We start from the raw sequence: 18,937 nt of genomic DNA, 5'->3' as shown, positions 1-18,937 counted from the left end.
AATAAAAATGCTACCAGCCAAGGTAATCTTGTTTGTATTACAGCTCCCACTGTTGCTAACACTGGTTCAACCAATAGGATTTAAAAAAAATTCCTATTGTAGACAAGGTCGCATTCTTGCTACAGTCCTCCAACAAAGAGATGAATATAAAATGTAAACAAATAAAAATAGAAATGTCTGAGACCTTCACACACTGTAAAGGACAAAACCCCAAATATTTCACTTTTTTGCAGTTTACATAACTCCTGCAGTTATCAGAAATATCATATAGGGAACTGCTGCATTTATGAACAAAACGTTCAATATCAAATTTCAGAGTGCCTGAATGTTTAGATTTTAATTCATGTTTTCTTGTTATACATAAATAGCTATCTTTTAAATTACCTGAGTTGAGTAAGCTTTCAGAAAAAGGGGGGTACATCTTATTCTAATAATGCAACTTTGTTAATTATTTAAGAAGTGAAAGTGTCTTGATAGAATTGATATTAATAGGATGCATTACCTAAGAAGCTCTTAAATGCTGTGAGTCTGTGGGTTTTTTTCTTAACTATTAACTACATTATAATATCTATTAGCTTCGTACAAATTGGTCCACTTAGTTGCATTTGTCAACATTTCAGTCCTCTTCTGGAAACTGTAGACAAGATTCTGGAACAAGGCTGTTGTTATAATGGTCCAGAACAGTTGCTTATGGTTAAAAAGTTAACAGGCTAGAGAGTGGTGCTTTGTTACTCCCAAACAAGAAGCAGCAGCCCAGGTTCCATTCTGATTATGGTTTTTGTAAAAAAACCAAACCAAAACAACTCCCCCCCCGCCAATGCAATTTACATGGTACAACCAAAATCTCCTTTTCCATTACTGTAGGAAATCAGGAGCATGATTATTTGAGTAGACTACCGCCCCTTTTCTTTTTGATAAAAATGTACTGTCCTATTAAATGGTGCGGATCGTCCTATAGAAGTATTTATATGAAAAAACAATAAGTATTAACTTGGGTTAAGTTTTTTAAAAGTAATGAGTTTTGAGTGGCTTAGTTCTTGGGAGTGCAAATTTTGATGCATATTGAAAGCACTTGACTTTGAATGATTGTTCATACTTCGGAAAGTCAGACCTCTTCAAGGTAGTTACTTTTAGACATCTTAGGGCTTGGCTACACTGGAGAGTTGCAGCGCTGGGAGTTTACAGCACTGGTCATCCAGCTGTGTAGGAACAGCGCTGGTGTGTGGCCACACTCACAGCTACCAGTGCTGGTGTGTGGCCACATTTGCAGCATTTGCAGCGCTGTTGGGAGTGATGCATTATGGGCAGCTATCCCAGTGTTCAAGTGGCAGCAACGTGCTTTTCAAAAGAGGAGGGTGGGGTGGGGTGGAGTGTGACAGGGAGCGGGGGAGAGAGAGAGAGTGGATTTTTGGAGCCAACACTGTGTGTTAGCTTCCTGCCTTGCAAAATCAGAAAATGTTCCCGACCCCTTACTCTTAACTGCAAACAGCCTGCATCCCACGGACTCCCTTTCTCCCCTCTGCCCCCGCTGTTTCTCTGTCAAGCAAACATTCACTCCCTGCCTGCCTCATTCACAGGGGTTATCTCATTTGATTGTTCACAGTCAGGTATAGATTGATCACAGCAAACAGGAGCTGTGTTTGTTTTTTAGATAAGCAGCTCCCGGAGCACCGGAGCTCCGAGTTCACAACAAAACAAAGAGAGGCTGCATAACAAAACAAAGAGGGTAATTTAGTTAAAAGCATTCTGGGATATCTGCTAATACCCTGGAGGCCAATAACAGCGCTGGTGTGTGTCCACACTTGATGAGCAGCGCTGGATCACCAGCGCTGCACTCGCTACACCCCAAGCAGACCAGGTGTTCAGCCAGCGCTGCAGCCAGGGAGTTGCAGCACTGGATGTGCCTTGCAGGTGTGGACAGTTACTAAGTTGCAGCGCTGGAAAGCCTCCACCAGCGCTGCAACTCTCAAGTGTAGCCAAGCCCTTAGTTTTCTAGGTTAAGTTAGTAAAAGTTTGTGTCTGTTACATTAATGTACATCTTATTCATGGATGTATGGTTAGATTGAAAGTTTAGTTCCGGCTATAAAACAGAGCGAAACTGTTACTGGAATAGAGCAAGTTAGACAAAACTTGGCATGAGAACTGTAACAAGACCATGATGCCTTTCTCTGCTTTCATCATTGGTGGGAAATAGTTGTGGGGACTGAAATAAAGGCTAATTGGAAATTAATAATAAATTAAGAAAGGATTGGTCTGATTATTTTAGCATTCAAAAACACTCATTGCAGTATTTGTTTTCATCTTAAGGATTCCTCTCAAGAACAAACTCTGAAACATTTCTGAATTATCATTTGCATAATTACTGAATGGTAAACACATTTTAAAAGCCTTGGATATGGCTTTAAGTTTCTCTGTTTTACTGATTTTGTAAGTATTATGTAGCCACTGTTTTTATATTGTTTCAGAAATATATAACTTGGATATAAAATTCACTCTTTTGAAGGGTCTCAGTCTAGGAAAAGATTAATTTATTTTGTTAAGAATGTAGCCTTTTAAAATGTGAATGTACTAAATAGCTAGACTATTTTCTAGTGAGTTCTTCTTGTACAAAACTTGATCTGAGGGCTTGTTTTGGTGTATTTGCTTGCGCCAGATGGTGTGCACCAGAGTGTCGTGCGCTAGTTGTCTAGACCAGGGGTCGGCAACCTTTCAGAAGTGGGGTGCCGAGTCTTCATTTATTCACGCTAATTTAAAGGTTTGCGTGCCGGTAATACATTTTAATGTTTTTTAGGTCTCTCTCTACAAGTCTATATATTATATAACTAAACTATTGTTGTATTGTAAAATAAACAAGGTTTTCAAAATGTTTAAGAAGCTTCTTTTAAAATTAAATTAAAATATATATCTTACGCAGCCGGCCCGCTCAGGCCGCTGCTGGTCTGGGGTTCTGTTCACCTAGGCCAGCAGCGGGCTGAGCGGGGCCTGTGGCCAGGACCCCGGCTGGCAAGGGTCTGGCAGCCAGAATCCCAGACCAGCTGCGGGCCATGTGGGGCTAGTGGCTGGGACCCCAGACCACTGCTCAGCCCACTGCTGCTCAGAGGTTCCATCCGCCGGCTCCTGCCAGCCGGGATCCTGGCTGCCAGACCCGCTCAGCCCGCTGCCAGTCTGGGATCCCGGCCCTGCCCACATACAGTGGGTACCTACCTTCTCCCTGGTTCTGGCCCATTCTCTTTCTCTCTCTGCACTGAGCTGAGGGTGGGAGTGGACCAAGCACAGGGCTGGGGGCGAAGGGTCTGGCCAGGAGCTAGAATGAGGGAGGGGACTCAGGGTTGGGGCAGGAGGTTTGGGTGTGGGGCACTTACCTGGGCATCTCCCATCTGGTGTGAGGGGTGCAGGTGGGAATGTGCGGGGGGGGGGTGCAAGAGGGTGGGGATGTGGGGGGTGCAAGAGTCAGGATGTGGGGGGTGCATGGGGGTGGGGGGGCTGGGTATGTGAGGGAGTGCAAGAGTCAGGGCAGAGGGCTGGGGGCATGTGAGGGGGGTGCAGGTGTCAGGGCGGGGGTGCCAGAGTCAGGGCTGGAGTCGTGGGGGGTGTGTGAAGGAGTCAAGCAGAGGGCTGTGTGTGTGTGAGGGGGGTACAGGGTTCAGGGCAGGGGCCTGTGGTGTGTGCGGGGCTCAGGGCAGAGGGCTGTGTGTGTGTGGGGGGGGCGGGTCAGGCTCAGGGCAGAGGGCTGGGTGTGTGTGTATGGGGGGGGTCAGGGCAGAGCCCCCCCACACCTGCGGCCCCCAGCCGGCTCACCCACTCGGGGCCCCGGGGTGCACTGCACGAGCGCAACTAGTGCTCCCCAGCAAGAGTGTCCCCTCTGGCTGTGTCTGGAGGAGCCACTCCGGGCAGCGCATGACCCCGTGGTATGCGAGCTCCTTGTCCCAGGGCTCTCTGCCCACCACCGATTCCCGCTCGCCCGCACCTGCTACGCCCTCAGTGCCGCCGGGCCGCGGGGCTCTCCACTCCTCCCAACTCAGGAACAGCAGGTACAGGTCCCTGGCTGCGGTCGGGTGCCTCCTCCTGGGGATGCTCAGCAGCCGGTGCTGCTGCTACCGCCGCCCTCTCCCGCCTTTACCGCCCACGCTTCCTGCCGCCGGGAGTCGGGACCGGGTCCCAAGGCGAACCCGCTCCCCCAATGAGCCGCCAATCCTCCATGGCCACCTATACCAAAGCGGCCCAGGTGAGCGGGCCCCTCCGCGCCCCCGGGCAGGTCTACTCGCCGGGTAAGGGGACGCAGGAGCCCACGGGCAGGCCGCTGGGGCAGCTCCTCTCTCGGGGGGGGGGAGGGGGGCGTGGGCTCTGCCCCTCACTGGCTGTGTGTCCCTCACTGGCTGTGTGTCCTCAGGACTCCAGCAGGCAGCAGCGTGCCGTTAAAAATTGGCTCACGTGCCATCTTTGGTACAGGTGCCATAGGTTGCCGACCCCTGGTCTAGACCCTGCTGGCCCACATTAAAAGTTCCTGACTGCGCATTAACATACTGTTTGAAATGGCACTATGTCTGTGTGTACTTGGGAACTTAGGAACTTTTAGTGTGCATCTGCAGGGTCCACACAGACAATTAGCGCACAACGCTCTGGTGTGCACTAGAATTTATACCCCAGCTGATATGTGCTAACACACCATGTAGACAATCCCTAGATATTCCATGTTCCTACCCAGACTCTAGGGAGAAGGGAATACAGTAGAACTTCAGACTTATGAACACCTCGGGAATGGAGGTTGTTCATAGCTCTGAACAAAATGTTATGGTTGTTCTTTCAAAAGTTTTCAACTGAACATTGACTTAATACAGCTTTGAAACTTTACTATGTAGAAGAAGAATTTTGCTTTTAACCATCTTAATTTAATGAAACAAGCACAGAAACAGTTTCCTTACCTGGACAAATCTTTTTTAAACTTTCCCTTTTATTTTTAATAGTTTACATTGAACACAGTAATGTGCTGTATTTGCTTTTTGTGTGTCTCTCTGCTGCTGCCTGATTGCGAACTCCTGGTTCCAAATGAGATGTGTGGTTGACCGGTCAGTTCATAACTCTGGTGTTCATAACTCTGAGGTGGTACTGTAAATTAGCCTCTGACTTCTAGAAGCTGGGACTGGATGACAGGGGATGGATCACTGAAAAATTGCCCTGTTCTGTTCATTCCCTCTGAAGCATCTGGCCCTGGCTGCTGTTGGAAGACAGGATACTGGGCTAGATGGATAATTGGTTTGACCCAGTATAGCCATTCTTATATTCTTATGTTACCAATTAAGCTGAGTAACTGGCAGAAGTAATAGGCCATTAGCCTTATGTGGACCAGCCACTAGAATTGGAAGGGATACACATTTTGCCAGTGTTATTCACAGCTATTGACTGGACAACAGAGGAATATTGAAACTCTAGAATCCTGGGTTTGGTTCATCGTTCTGGAATTGAGTATGCTCTAGTGGTATCTAGATGTAGATAGAAATATTACCTTGGACTTTCCCTTGTCATTTGTTTGGCAGCAGAATGGTTGTGCCAACACAGAATGCAAGTTTTGGATTACTGATTTGAATTGGCATGTTATACAGTTCAAATAAATTGTATATTCTACATACTCATTTTATCACACTCATTGTTTTCCGTAGGGCATGTCTGAATGTAAACACGTTGTGATGCAGCTTTAGATTACTCAGTTAACTATTGAAAGGTATATACAGGTACATCTGGCACACTTGCCCTGTTCTGTTCCTTTTAACATGTGTGGTCCCTGCCCATCTACTTTTTATATTTCTTTGATTTTATTCCATCAGAAATTGTTGCTGAAGCATACACTCCTCACAGATGCAAGCGATTTGACATAAACTATACTTAAAGTAATTGATTTCACTCTTTTTGAAGATGGGATTATTTATTACTAGTTTCAAGATACATTACTGACTGTGAAAATACCTTTCCACTTTAAAGTTGTATCTGCAAACAATACATTGTTGTATGTAAGTACAGCAACAACATTTATGTATTCCTGGGCTTTTTTAACAGAAGAAACTTGAGATGTAAAGTACAGATTGATGTATGAATGTATGCCCTCACCTTGAATGCAATATTCAGTTCTGTTCACTGCATTTCACAAAGGACATAGAAATGGAAAAAGTCCAGAGAAGGACAACAAAAATTAAAGTAATAAAAAAACTTCCAATGAGAAGAGATGAAAACCTAGGTCTAAAATATATGTTTATCTAGCTTACTGTTGACTTGAATAGGTGCGAACATGATTTAGAGAAAGTGAATTAGAATAATAGAAATGTAGGGCTGGAAGGGACCTCAGGAAGTCATGTAGTCCAGTCCTCAGTGCTGAGGGATGACTAAGTATTAGCTAGACTAGTGTTTCTCAACCTTTTTGATAACAGGGACTGGTTTGCTGCTTTCCTAAACTATGTCAGAGATTTCAGGGACCGGCGCTGGTTCACGGATCGATCGTTGAGAAACACTGATCTAGACCATCCCTGACAGATGTTTCTCTAACCCGTTCTTACAAACATTGGGTGTTTTTCTTTTACTTGTAATTTTAGAGTGAAGGTGAGTCCAGAGATTTTAAAAGGAACAGTTTTAAAATGAATAAAAGGTAAGACCCAAAGTGAAGGGGGAGGGTTAGCTCAGTGGTTTGAGCATTGGCCTGCTAAACCCAGGGTTGTGAGTTCAATTCTTGAGGGGGCCATTTAGGGAACTGGGGTAAAAATGAGCAGGGGGTTGGACTAGATGACCTCCTGAGGTCCCTTTCAACCCTGATATTCTATGAACCATTTTAAGTTAGGTTAATTTTAGGAGAAGTGTTGCCAGTTGTAAACTTCTGAAAACAAAGATTATAATGAAAACCCTGACAGATGCTTAATTTTAATAGTATTAGTACCATTAGAAGAATAGGTTAGGGAGAACAACATAGTAAACACTAGAAAAAAAATGGGTACACAATAAAAACATGAGTGTACAAAAAAAATGGGTACATAACAAAAACAGCATGCAAATTATTAAATTGTCTTGTAAACAAGGCTGTGCATGATCATACTCTAGTATATTGAAACCTGAGACTTGCTAGTTCTCATGGGCTTCCTTGTTGATAGATTAAGTAACCTTTCCTTGCCTAGAGAAGAGAGAAACAATGGCACAGGAAAAGCTCCAGATTTCCTTCCCTACAGTGTTGGCACATGCTATGCTACTTACCAGCAAATGACTCAATCTAGCAACAGCTTTGATGGCAAAAGGTTGGTTTTTTCCCCATTATACTTGAGGCAACAGCAGTGATGAGTTCAGCAGTGTTTGCATTTCTGTTATGTTATATCACAAAATATTGGGGGGGGGGGATATCCTAAACTAATGTAAGTTAGAGCAGCAAAATGTGTTTATGGTAACAGATTTTTCTTAGTTTTCATAAGTGTTTGAATTTTCATGGCAACTATGTAACATTTTCTGTTAAGCTTTAAGGAATTATTTATCCTAACCTGTTCCTGTTCTATCAGTCAAAGCATCTGTTGTAACATATTGGTGGATAAGTGTTCCGGACTCCCATTAAATTTAATGTAGATTAGAGGTTCAATAATGGGAGGATTCTATATTTTTTCTTGGAGGGGAGGTGCTTCACTAGTCTTTGCTTAATTGACCCTTTCTCCTTTTTGTCACGTCATGTATTTTAAGCACTATCTACACTGGGTCTTAGGCTGGCGTAGCTACATCTTTCAGGGGTGTGGATTTTTCATATGCCAATGCTATGCCAATGTAAGTTTTCAATGTAGACCAGCCCTATGTCAATCAAGTAAAGAGAATTTCTCTTCCAGCAGTCTTCCTTCATCAGCCCCAATCTTTACACTAGTTTCTTCTCCTTTTTTAGCCATCCAGTGTCTGTCAACCTAGCTACCGCCTCTTGAGGAGGTGGATTTGCTACAGCACTGCAGCTGTGCTACAGATTTAAGTGTAGATGTAGCCTAGCTCTGGTGATTTCAAGCTGCAGATGTCACAAATTGAAGAGGAAAGGGGTCCCTCATGAACAAACATGGAATGGTACCTCCAGTGGCCATCTCTTTTTGTTATTTGTGCCATTTGAAGCCCTCTTCATCATCCCTGGAGAAAAGTCGGAAACTTCTCTTTCATAAGCTAGAGTGGTCCTTGCAGAGTGATGAGTGAGAGACTTCCCCTGAGGGCCAAGCATACTACCGCTGCAATGCCCCCACCTCATGGAGTGTGAGCGATGAGACCTGTAATGTCCTGTTATGCTAATTAGTAACAGGGCGTGGCTTACCGTCTTCAGAAAATTATCTAGCTCTGGGGTGTAACTTAACATTTTAACCAAGCCATATTTAGCTTACAACAGGTAATTGTCCAAATTATGAGCATCCTACATCACTATTATTTTTAAGAATACTTGATTAAAAATTCTGCTCTTCCTACAACAGAAACATTTAGTACATAAATTCAGTACTGTTAGCATTTGTTTTTATCCTTTGAAAAATTTCATTTCCTACCAGGGTTTAAGAATGGAAAAGCTTGTCAATTATTAAAGATTATGGTACAATATGTCTGTAAACTCTGATACTATGTACATACCAAATAGATGCACAACACATGTATTCGTATTTGGAGAAACTTTCACAGATTCCAAGGCCCGAAGGGACTATTGTGATCATCTAGTCCAGGGATTGGCAACCTTTGGCACGCGGCTCGCCAGGGTAAATACCCTGGCGGGCTGGGCCGGTTTGTTTACCTGCCGTGTCTGCAGGTTTGGCTGATCGCGGCTCCCACTGGCTGCAGTTCGCTGCTCCAGGCCAATGGGGGCTGCGGGAAGTGGCGCAGGCCGAGGGATGTGCTAGCCACCACTTAATCCTTTAATCATTCTCATGGCTCTTCTCTGAACCCACTCCAGTTTATCAACATCTTTATTGAATTGTGGGCACTAGAACTGGACACAGTATTCCAACATCGGTTGCACCAGTTACTCAGCTTAGTTGGTAACATATGGCCATTCTTATGTTCTTACTGGGTCAGACTGATGGTCCATCTAGCCCAGTATTGTGTCTTCCAACAGCAGCTAGGGCCAGATGCTTCAGAGGAAATGAACAGAACAGGGCAGTTTTTCAGTGATCCATCCCCTGTCATCCAGTCCCAGCTTCTGGCAGTCAGATCCCCAAATCTTTTTCAGAGTCACTTCTTTCCAGGATGGACTCCCCCATCTTGTAAGTATGGGCTGCATTCTTTTTTCCTAGATTAATACTATTACATTTAGCTGTATTAAAACACATATTGGTTGCTTACATCCAGTTTACCAAGCAACCTCTCTGTCACTGACCTGCCCTCTTCATTATTTACCACTCTTGCAATTTTTGTTATCTGCAAACTTTATCGTTGATCAAGTCATTGATTAAAAACTGGGAACTAATCTCTTCAGGACACCACTGGATACCTGCGTTATGATGATTTCAGGTTTACAGTTACCTGAGTCAGTTTTTAATTCATTTAATGTGTTCCATTTTGTTTCGTTCTAATTTTTTAATCAAAATGTCACACAGTACCAAATATAAGTTACGGAAGTGTAGGTATATTACATCAACACTATTACCTTTTTCAACCAAATTTGTAATCTCATCAAAAAAGATATCAAGTTAATTTGATAAGATCTATTTTCCATAAATCCATTTTGATTTGCATTCATTATATTACCCTCCTTTAATTCGTTATTAACTGAATCCCATACATTTTAAAATGTATTGGCTGAAAACATTAATACATTTTGTAATTGTCACTTGCTGCTAAAATGTTTCCGGTCAATTTGCTAATAATTTAATATAAATTATGTTTTAATAAAGGCTTGAATTTCCCAACCCATCTTCTCAATCTACCTTAATTTTATAATAGGTCATAATGCAGAATTTGTGTTTCTACATTAATTTGCATGTCATTTTCTGTAATGTCCCAAGCACAGAATTGTGACTTAATTGCAAACCTAAGCAAAAAGGTTCAGCTAGGTGGGCAAGAATTTTTATTCGAACTTAAATATGTATAATAATTTCAAAGGGAATTTAATAAGTGTTTGATCAAAGGACATTTTTTGTTATAAATCGTGTTTAAAATTTTGTCCTTTTATAAGCTTTCTGTATCGTGAAAGTCCGTTCTTAAACAGGTGCATTAAGTCCACAAATAGGTAAATAATGACCAGAACTTCCAAAACTAAACATGGGCTTTCCTCCTTTGACTGCCACAAGATCTATAGGCTGTGGTTAGATTTCTAACTCCAATGAAATCAGGGCACTTCTATTCTCTCCTTTATCCTCCTCAAAGTTCAGTAGGTTGGCGTAGCAGTTGAAAGAAATCTTAGGTGTAAAGCTATCCTAATCTTATAAACTGCAGCATGTTTGGTATAGACACATCTGTGCTGATTCATTGTCTCATTTATGAGTCTGTAAAAGTAAGTTGCTATTTTCTTCATCTACATGGATATATTTTGGAGTACTGGGATGTTTGTTGAAAATTCTACTAAATATTCTTAAAACACATGGCATTACTAAAAGTTCTCAGTTAAAGTACATTGGGAATATATAAAGCCAGTGCTCATCGATAATGCAGTATCGAATCTTGTCTTAATTTATCTTTTTTTCATATCTGTATCATTTTAATATACATATCCAAAGGCAAAGATATACTTAACAATTTATCAGTCAGGGTAATACAGACAATATTGCCACCTGCTTGGGCAGTATTCATTTTGATAACTCAACCTTTCTCTAGAGCAGTGGTCTCCAACCTTTGCACAAGATCACTTTTTGAATTTAAGTGCAACCCAAGATCTCCCCCCGCCCATCCCCGAGACCCTGCCCCTTCCTTGAAGCCCTGCCCTGCTGAATCCATCCCAGCCTCTCTCCGTTGCTTGTCTCCCCCACCTCACTCACCTTCACCTGGCAGGGGGTTGGGGTTCTGGAGGGGTTGCAGGCTCTGGGCTGTGGCTGAGGGGTTGAGTGTGTGGGAGGGGGCTCTGGGTTGAGCCTGGGGCAGGGGATCGGGGTGCAGGAGGGGCGGAGGGGTGTGGACTCTGGGAGGGAGTTTGGGTGCAGGACAGGGCTCCGGGCTGGGGCAGAGTGTTGGGATGTAGGAGGGAGTATGGGGTGCTGGCTCTGGGAGGTGGGGTCAGGGCTCAGGACTGGGGGTTGGGGTGCAGGCTCCTGCTGGGTAGCATTTACCTCGGGCAGCTCCCAGTTGTCGGCGCAGCGGGGCTACTCGCTGCCTGCCCTGGCCCCCCGCTGCTCCCAGAAGGGGCCAACATGCCCCGGTGGCCCCTGGGGGCACACGTGACCCTGCGCACTGCCTCTCTCTGCAGGCACCGCCCCTGCAGCTCCCATTGGGCATAGTTCCCCATTCCTGGGAAATGGGAGCTGCGAGGGTGGTGCTTGCAGGCAGGAGCAGCGTGCGGAGAGCCCTCCCTCCCACTCCCCCTTTCCCAGGGCCGTGCTGGCTGCTTCCGGGAGCGACATAGAGCTGGGACCAGCAGGGAGCCTGCCTTAGCGGCAGTCCCGCTGCAGCCAGAGATTGTGATCGACTGGGAGAGTCTCCAGGATTGACCAGTTGGTGACCACCGCTCTAGAGGTTTACTGCTATGCTTTTAAACTTGTGAAAGTAATGACTATTTTCCTTTGCATGGATTATTCACTTTTTATCATAGTATTCCTTCTAGTATGCTTTGGAAATATGGTGTTTTTAAAATCCAGAGAGACAGACCAAACATTGAGAGGTACTTTGCATGGTATAGTTAAACTTTGTTGATGTACACCAGGGTTCGACAACCTTTCAGAAGTGGTGTGCCGAGTCTTCATTTATTCACTCTAATTTAAGGTGTCGAGTGCCAGTAATACATTTTAATGTTTTTAGACGGTCTCTCTCTATAAGTGTATAATATATAACTAAACTATTGTTGTATGTAAAGTAAATAAGATTTTTAAAAAGTTTAAGAAGCTTCATTTAAAATTAAATTAAAATGCAGAGCCCCCCAGACTGGTAGCCAGGACCTGGGCAGTGTGAGTCCCACTGAAAATCAGCTTGCGTGCCGCAGGTTGCCTACCCCTGATGTACACCAATGATTGTGGAAGACCCTTTGCAAATAACTTAACTTTGCAAACAGTCCACTGACCTAAAATAATACATCCCTAAAACATTTCTGGCACTATTTACAAATATTACATTTTATCATCTGATAGAACATGAGTGCATGTATCTGATGGTATTTCTGGGGTTTGTACAATTTTGTCACTTTAAAAGTGTTGTAAACCAGTTGGCTTCTCTCTCGTATATTGCTAAATTAGAATTTCATTGGATGCTTCTAGCTTTAAAAGTAGCACAGCAAAACGGACTCTACAAAGGTATAATTCCAAGGTTGCTGGTGTTTTTGCAGTCCACAAGATCAGTTCTTTGCTCTGTAGTCTGCCAAACTTTTCAGGTTCTGATACTGTAGCTCAATTATACAGCGCTTTGTTGTGTCATGCTACTGTGTTAAAATAACACAGGTTCCTAAATTCATTCATAGATTCCAAGGCCAGAAGGGACCACTGTGATCTAGTCTGACCCCTTGTATAACAGAGGCCATAGAACTTCCCCAAAATAATTCCTTTTGAGCTAGAGCATATCTTTAAATCAAGATTGGATTATTTTTTTTAATAATTGCCAGTGATGGAAAAGTGCATATCTAAAAGTGAACAAAAGTTGTCTGGGGCCAGCAAGGGGAGGATGAGACCTCTTACAGACTTTGTTATAGTTTATGTGGAACGTGTCAAGCTTCTAAGGCGGGGTGGGCAAACTTTTTGGCCTGAGGGCTGCATTGGGTTTTGTAAATTGTATGGAGGGCAGGATAGGGGAGGGGGTTGTGGCCCGGCCCCCCTTCCTATCTCCCCCCCCCCCCCCGGGACTCCTGCCCCATTCCCCCCGCTCCCTGTCCCCTGACTCCCCCTCCGCCTCCGGACCCCTGCCGCCCCATCAAACCCCTCCTCTCATTCCTGATTGCCCGCCTGGGACCCCTGCCCCATCCAACCATCTCTTCTCCCTGTCCCCTGACTGCTCCTGGAACCCCTTGCCCCTGACTGCCCCCTGACACCCCATCCAACCCTCCCTCCTTCCTGATTGCCCTCCCGGGACCCCTGCCCTCATTCAACCTCCTTTCCCCCCCGATTGCCTCGACCCCTATCCACACCCCCACCCCCTGACCACCACCCCGAACTCCCCTGCCCCCTTACCATGCTGCCTGGAGGACCGGTGGCTGGCGGCACTACAGTCGCGCTGCTCGGCTGGAGCTGGGACACGCCGCCGCTGCCACCACTTAGGGTACATCTTCACTACCCACCGGATCGGTGGGTAGCAATTGAATTCTCGGAGTTCGATATATCGCGTCTCATCTAGACGCGATATATCGAACTCCGAACACGCTCCCGTCGACTCCGGAACTCCACCACCACGAATGGCAGTGGCGGAGTCGACGGGGGAGCCGCAGACGTCGATCCCGCGCTGTGAGGATGGGTAAGTAACTCGAACTAAGGTAGTTCGACTTCAGCTACGCTATTTGCGTAGCTGAAGTTGCGTACCTTAGTTCGACCCCCCCCCCCCAGTGTAGACCAGGCCTTAGAGACCGGGTCAGGTCAGGCTCTGCAGCTGCACTGCCCCAGGAGCTTACAGCCCCATTGCGCCGGTGAGCGAGCTGAGGCTGCGGGGGAAGGGAAACAGCGGGGGAGGGGCCAGGCCTAGCCTCCTGGGCCAGGAGCTCGGGGGCCGGGCAGGACTGTCCTGCAGGCTGGATGTTGCCCGTGGGCTGTAGTTTGCCCACCTCTGTTCTAAGGCCTTGTCTTCATTAGGAAGAAAGGTGTGTTAACTTGAGGTAAAATCCTAGTGAAGACAAGGCAGTTTATTTTCACATGAGTTTACAAGTCAAGGTAAACCCTAGGCTTCCCCGGTCTTAACGTGACCTGCTAGCTGGTGTGGAAACAATAGCTGCCTTGTCTTCACTAGGCTTGATTTAGTTATCTTGAGTTAGATAATGTAAAAACACACTCCCCCCCCCACCCCAGTGGCAAATATTACTGCCAATGGAGAGTTTAAAAACAAACTGTTTACAAAGTTACCACTGGCTAGTATATTTGTTGTTTTTTGTTTGTTTTTAAATTAGAGCTAACCAAGGAATCTAGCAGTGTGTGCTTTCTAGTTCATAGAGTGTGCTCTCAAGCAATGTGTACAGCTCTCCTAGCATATTGTTTGATTCCATGCCAAGTATGTTTCATGGGAACAAACTCATTTATTCTGTTCTTCAAGCACATGTCTAGGAGTGTACACTTGCTGAAATATTTGACTAGAGATGAATAAGTAGATACAGCATAAAATAATACTTTGCATTTCTGTAGTACTTTCTAGCAGAGGATCTCAAAAACCTTTTACGAACTTTAATAAATTAAACACCCGAACACCAATGTGAGGTAGGAGATTTCCCTGTTTTATACAGTGATAAACTGAGGCAGAGGTTGGAACTTTCTCAAGCTCATAGGTCAAGTCATTGGCAAAATTGGAAATGGACACTGTGGTTGATATTCTCACCTCTGCTTTGGCCTCTTCATATTGGGTAAAAGGGCCGGAGTGGTGTAAAGAGGCTCTTTTAACCTTCAAATCCAATAGGTTAGGATTCCCCTGGTGCTGGAATGGAGGAAGACAGTCATAAAAATATCTTCTAAAGAACTTTCACGAATCCTGATGTAGAGGGTGTGCCAGGAGCAGGTATATGAATGGGAGTGGCATGTCAGGGCAGGGCTGCAGCACATAGGATGTGGAAGTCCTGAGCAGTGCTGCAACCCAGAGGCAATGAGGGATAGGCTGCTGTATTTCAGACAGGGCCCTGAGGTCATCTGTTATGCCAGGAGTTGCAGAGCAGCCCAGAATTGGGAGAGCACAAAGGTTGCTTAAAGCTACCATCCCACCTCCAGCCTCTGGGCTGTGACTCTTGTACTGCACCTCTTCAGAAAAATCTAAAATCTCCGCCTGTGTCATCTGGCTGACCATGGCCCATATCACATAACATTGAGACTATCTTGGGTGGTGCTGAAAGGAAATATACGAATGAGTAGATACTTGATTACGCTTCTGGCAGTATGCCACAAACTCAGGAATTATGTTTATCTTTGGCAATATTTTGTTTTCCTTGAAATCAGCTAGTGTGTGTAATACATAAATTCCCATAGAATTAGAATCTGCACGGCACATAGTACTTAGAGTTAAGCTCTGTTAATGCTGTAAATAAATTGAAGAATGAAAGGATTTTAGAATGCATTTTATAGATAATTAAAATCTCTAACATACACCCACTCAACTGCTGTCAGCTTGCAATCTCACCCATTTTCTGTCTGGAAAAAGTCACATTAAGAAATTAGTGCCAGTATCTTTGCTGTTGCTGCAAATAATTTGGTTGTATATCCAGTGGGCAGTAAAAGGGTTGAGCTAGCTTTATGAACTTTGGTAACCCTCAGCACTATTTGAAGCAATTTATGAGGGAAAATGGACACCGTGATGAGAATGCTCAGGGCTAGGTCTTATTTTTTTTTTTAAATACATTTTACATCAGGGGTGGGCAAACTTTTTGTACTGAGGGTTTCGTAAATTGTATGGCGGGCCAGTTAGGGGAGGGGGTCGTGGCCCGGCCCCCCTCTCCTATCTGCTCCCCCTCCCAGATTCCTGCCCCATCCAACCCCTCTCCCCCTCCCCCCCCCGCTGCCTGACAGCCCCTCTGGGACCCCTGCCTCATCCACACACCCCCGCTCCCTGTCCCCTGACTGCCCCCAGAACCCCTGCCCCTGACTGCCCCCTGCTGCCCCATCCAACCCCCCCTTCCTGATTGCCCCCCTCGGGACCTCTGCCCCCATTCAACCCCATTTCCCCTCCAACCACCACCCACACCTCTGCCCCGGACCACCACCCCAAACTCCCCTGCTCTCTATCCAACCCCCCTTACTCCCTGCCTCCTTACCACACTGCCTGCAGCACAGCCATGCTGCCTGGCTGGAGCAGTGCCACGCTGCTGCCTGTGCCGCCACCACACAGCACAGAGACTGGGTCAGGCCGGGCTCTGCAGCTGCACTGCCCCAGGAGCTCCACAGCCCTGCTGCCCAGAGCATTGCACCGGTGGTGGAGCGAGCGAGCTGGGGCTGGCGGGGGAAGGGGGACAGTGGGGTAGGGGCCTATCCTCCTGGGCCAGGAGATCGGGGGTCAGGCAGGACGGTCCCGCGGGCTGGATGTGGCCCGTGGACCATAGTTTGCCCACCCCTGTTTTACATGATAGTCAAACTATTCATGACCTGGATTTTTGCTCAGTTAACATGAATCCCTTCTGCCCCCAACTCCCCTCCCCCCCCTTTTTTTTTAAAGGCTGTGGAGGTGAGGTAGATTGAGAACTGGATTCTGGCTGTAACTAGCCCCAGCTGAGAATTTCCTGTGGGGGTTGCTTTGAAGATGGAGCACAGCTGCCTGAAGTTGTCTCCTGCACCAGCCACTGGCTACTTCACCTGGGAGCAGAAGGTGTATCAAGGGCAGGGAGGGGGGGAGTTCTGCTCCACTGACAGTCTTACCTGCTTGTAAAGCACCTAGCATACTGTTGGGTACTGTGTAATTGGATTTTTAACCAAAATCTGTATTTCTGGGCATCTTATGGCAAGTCACTGTATTGCTAAACTGATACCATTTGCCATAGCGGCAGTGTATTTGCATAATGTCAGAAAGAGTAAGCTAGCTTTCATTTTGCTTTGGTACTGCATTAATAGTCTGAGCTGTAAACATTGCAATATTTGTTTTTATGAGTGAAATTAGAGCTCATGAAAAATGAGGAACTAAATTATTTTAAATAATCTTATGAACAACCTATCGGTGTCCAGAATACCTAAACATTATGAAATACCCTTATTTTGCTTTGAATGCCACCTTGTGGGTTGGGGAAAAAGTCTGGCCTGATGAGGAAAATGGTTTATTTTCTGGTTAGAATATTCCTTTATTGCAGGTATTTGAAGCCGTTGTTTAATTTTTAAAATAATAATAATGCTGTGTTATGACAGTTGCCCAAAATCTCAAGGCTTAACAGATATTAAGTATCATTACACCCTTATGAGGCAGGTTTTTTTAAATGCCTTTTACATATGGGTAAACTGATGCACGGATAGTTGTGAGCTGGAAAAAAACATTAAATGACATTCCCTCTGTTTGGTTTAAATATCTAAAAATGAAAATGCAGAAAGTATGAACTCTCAAAAGTGAATTAATCTGTAAAATTAAACTATTCTATAGAATGAGTTGTTTTGGGCATGAGAGCCCCACAGTTGCTCAGGTCCATTCAGTAGCTATACCACTCAAAATACACGACTTTCTTCACTGACCGTAGCCATAATAGAATGCATTAATTTAAAACTAGAGATCTAATTTCAAATCCCTGATACCGTAGAATCTTGGTAATTACTGCAAAACTATGAAGTGATCGATCCCTGAGTTTATCAGATTAGAATGGAGTCTGAAATTGTTACCGTTAGCACAGTAAAGGTCTTCTGGCTGCAGTTTTCTTGAAAGCATCATGATATTTAAAACAGCTTTCTTTCCAGTTATCAAACTTCAAAATAATCATTTACCTTTTGTAGAATCTTAATATGATGAGGGTGGTAGTCAGCTGATAGATTGCTTTACCTTTTCATACAGTATGGTAAATATTTTTAAAATGCCTGTTACTAAAAGAAAACCCAGAGTCTAACATATTTCTGTCTTGATTTTTGTAGTGTTGATGTCATGACGGCATACTGGACTGTTCTAAAGATGCACTGCAGGTACTGATGGGAAGGGGATCAATATGAATGTAAATGATGTTGGAGGAAGACGACGCTTTGAGGACAGTGAGTTTACACTACACGTATATCCTGGGAGCATTGCTGAAGGAACCATCTATTGCCCTATTACTGCCAGAAAAACATCAACAGCTGCTGAGGTAATAGACTCTCTCATTAATAAACTCCAACTAGACAAAACAAAATGTTATGTCCTAGCAGAGGTGAAGGAGTTTGGTGGGGAGGAATGGATTCTCAACCCTACAGACTGCCCTGTCCAGCGCATGATGTTGTGGCCCCGCATGGCCCTGGAGAACCGACTGAGCGGGGAAGACTATCGCTTCCTTCTGCGGGAGAAGAATCTAGATGGGTCTATTCATTATGGCAGTCTACAGTCCTGGTTACAGGTGACAGAAGAGCGTCGCAGGATGATGGAACGTGGATTCCTTCCTCAGCCGCAGCAGAAGGACTATGATGATTTGTGCAGTTTACCAGATTTAAATGAGAAAACACTCTTGGAAAATCTCAGAAACCGCTTTAAGCAGGAAAAAATTTATACCTATGTAGGCAGCATTCTGATAGTCATTAATCCATTCAAATTTCTCCCCATTTACAATCCTAAGTATGTCAAAATGTATGATAATCATCAGCTGGGAAAGCTGGAGCCCCATATTTATGCTGTGGCTGATGTGGCCTACCATGCTATGCTTCAGCGCAGGAAGAACCAGTGCATTGTGATTTCAGGAGAAAGTGGGTCAGGGAAAACACAGAGCACAAACTTTCTGATTCATCACCTCACTGCTCTCAGCCAGAAGGGATTTGTTAGTGGAGTAGAACAGATTATTCTTGGAGCTGGACCAGTGCTTGAGGTAAGATTAAAATGATAATAGTGATGCAACTATTTTTTGATGCGTTATAAAACAAATAGTCCTGATTTTATATTGCCAGACTGGGGGTATCTGCTAAATGATAATAGTAAGCAAGACTGCAATATTATTAACAATAATACAATTTAGGTGTGTGTCTTCTTAAAGACAATACAATTTTAGCTTCCTTGAAAAAATTCAGTG

General features: G+C 44.7%; 1 protein-coding gene across 2 annotated transcripts in view; it reads left to right on the top strand.

Moving 5' to 3' along the window:
- The window catches only part of MYO9A (myosin IXA), a 480,816-nt gene that overhangs the window by 97,576 nt on the left and 364,303 nt on the right, over positions 1 to 18,937 (top strand). For both annotated transcript variants that reach the window (XM_044979720.1, XM_044979719.1), the window contains exon 2: positions 17,823 to 18,736. In XM_044979720.1, coding sequence (XP_044835655.1) covers positions 17,894 to 18,736 — 843 coding nt within the window. In that variant the 5' untranslated portion in view covers positions 17,823 to 17,893. The remainder of the gene's footprint in view (positions 1 to 17,822; positions 18,737 to 18,937) is intronic.

This window comes from Mauremys mutica, chromosome 11 (genome assembly GCF_020497125.1).
Source record: "Mauremys mutica isolate MM-2020 ecotype Southern chromosome 11, ASM2049712v1, whole genome shotgun sequence".
Classification (NCBI taxonomy): domain Eukaryota; kingdom Metazoa; phylum Chordata; order Testudines; family Geoemydidae; genus Mauremys; species Mauremys mutica.
Note: the sequence above shows the minus strand (reverse complement) of the source record. Positions and strands in the feature narration are given on the sequence as shown.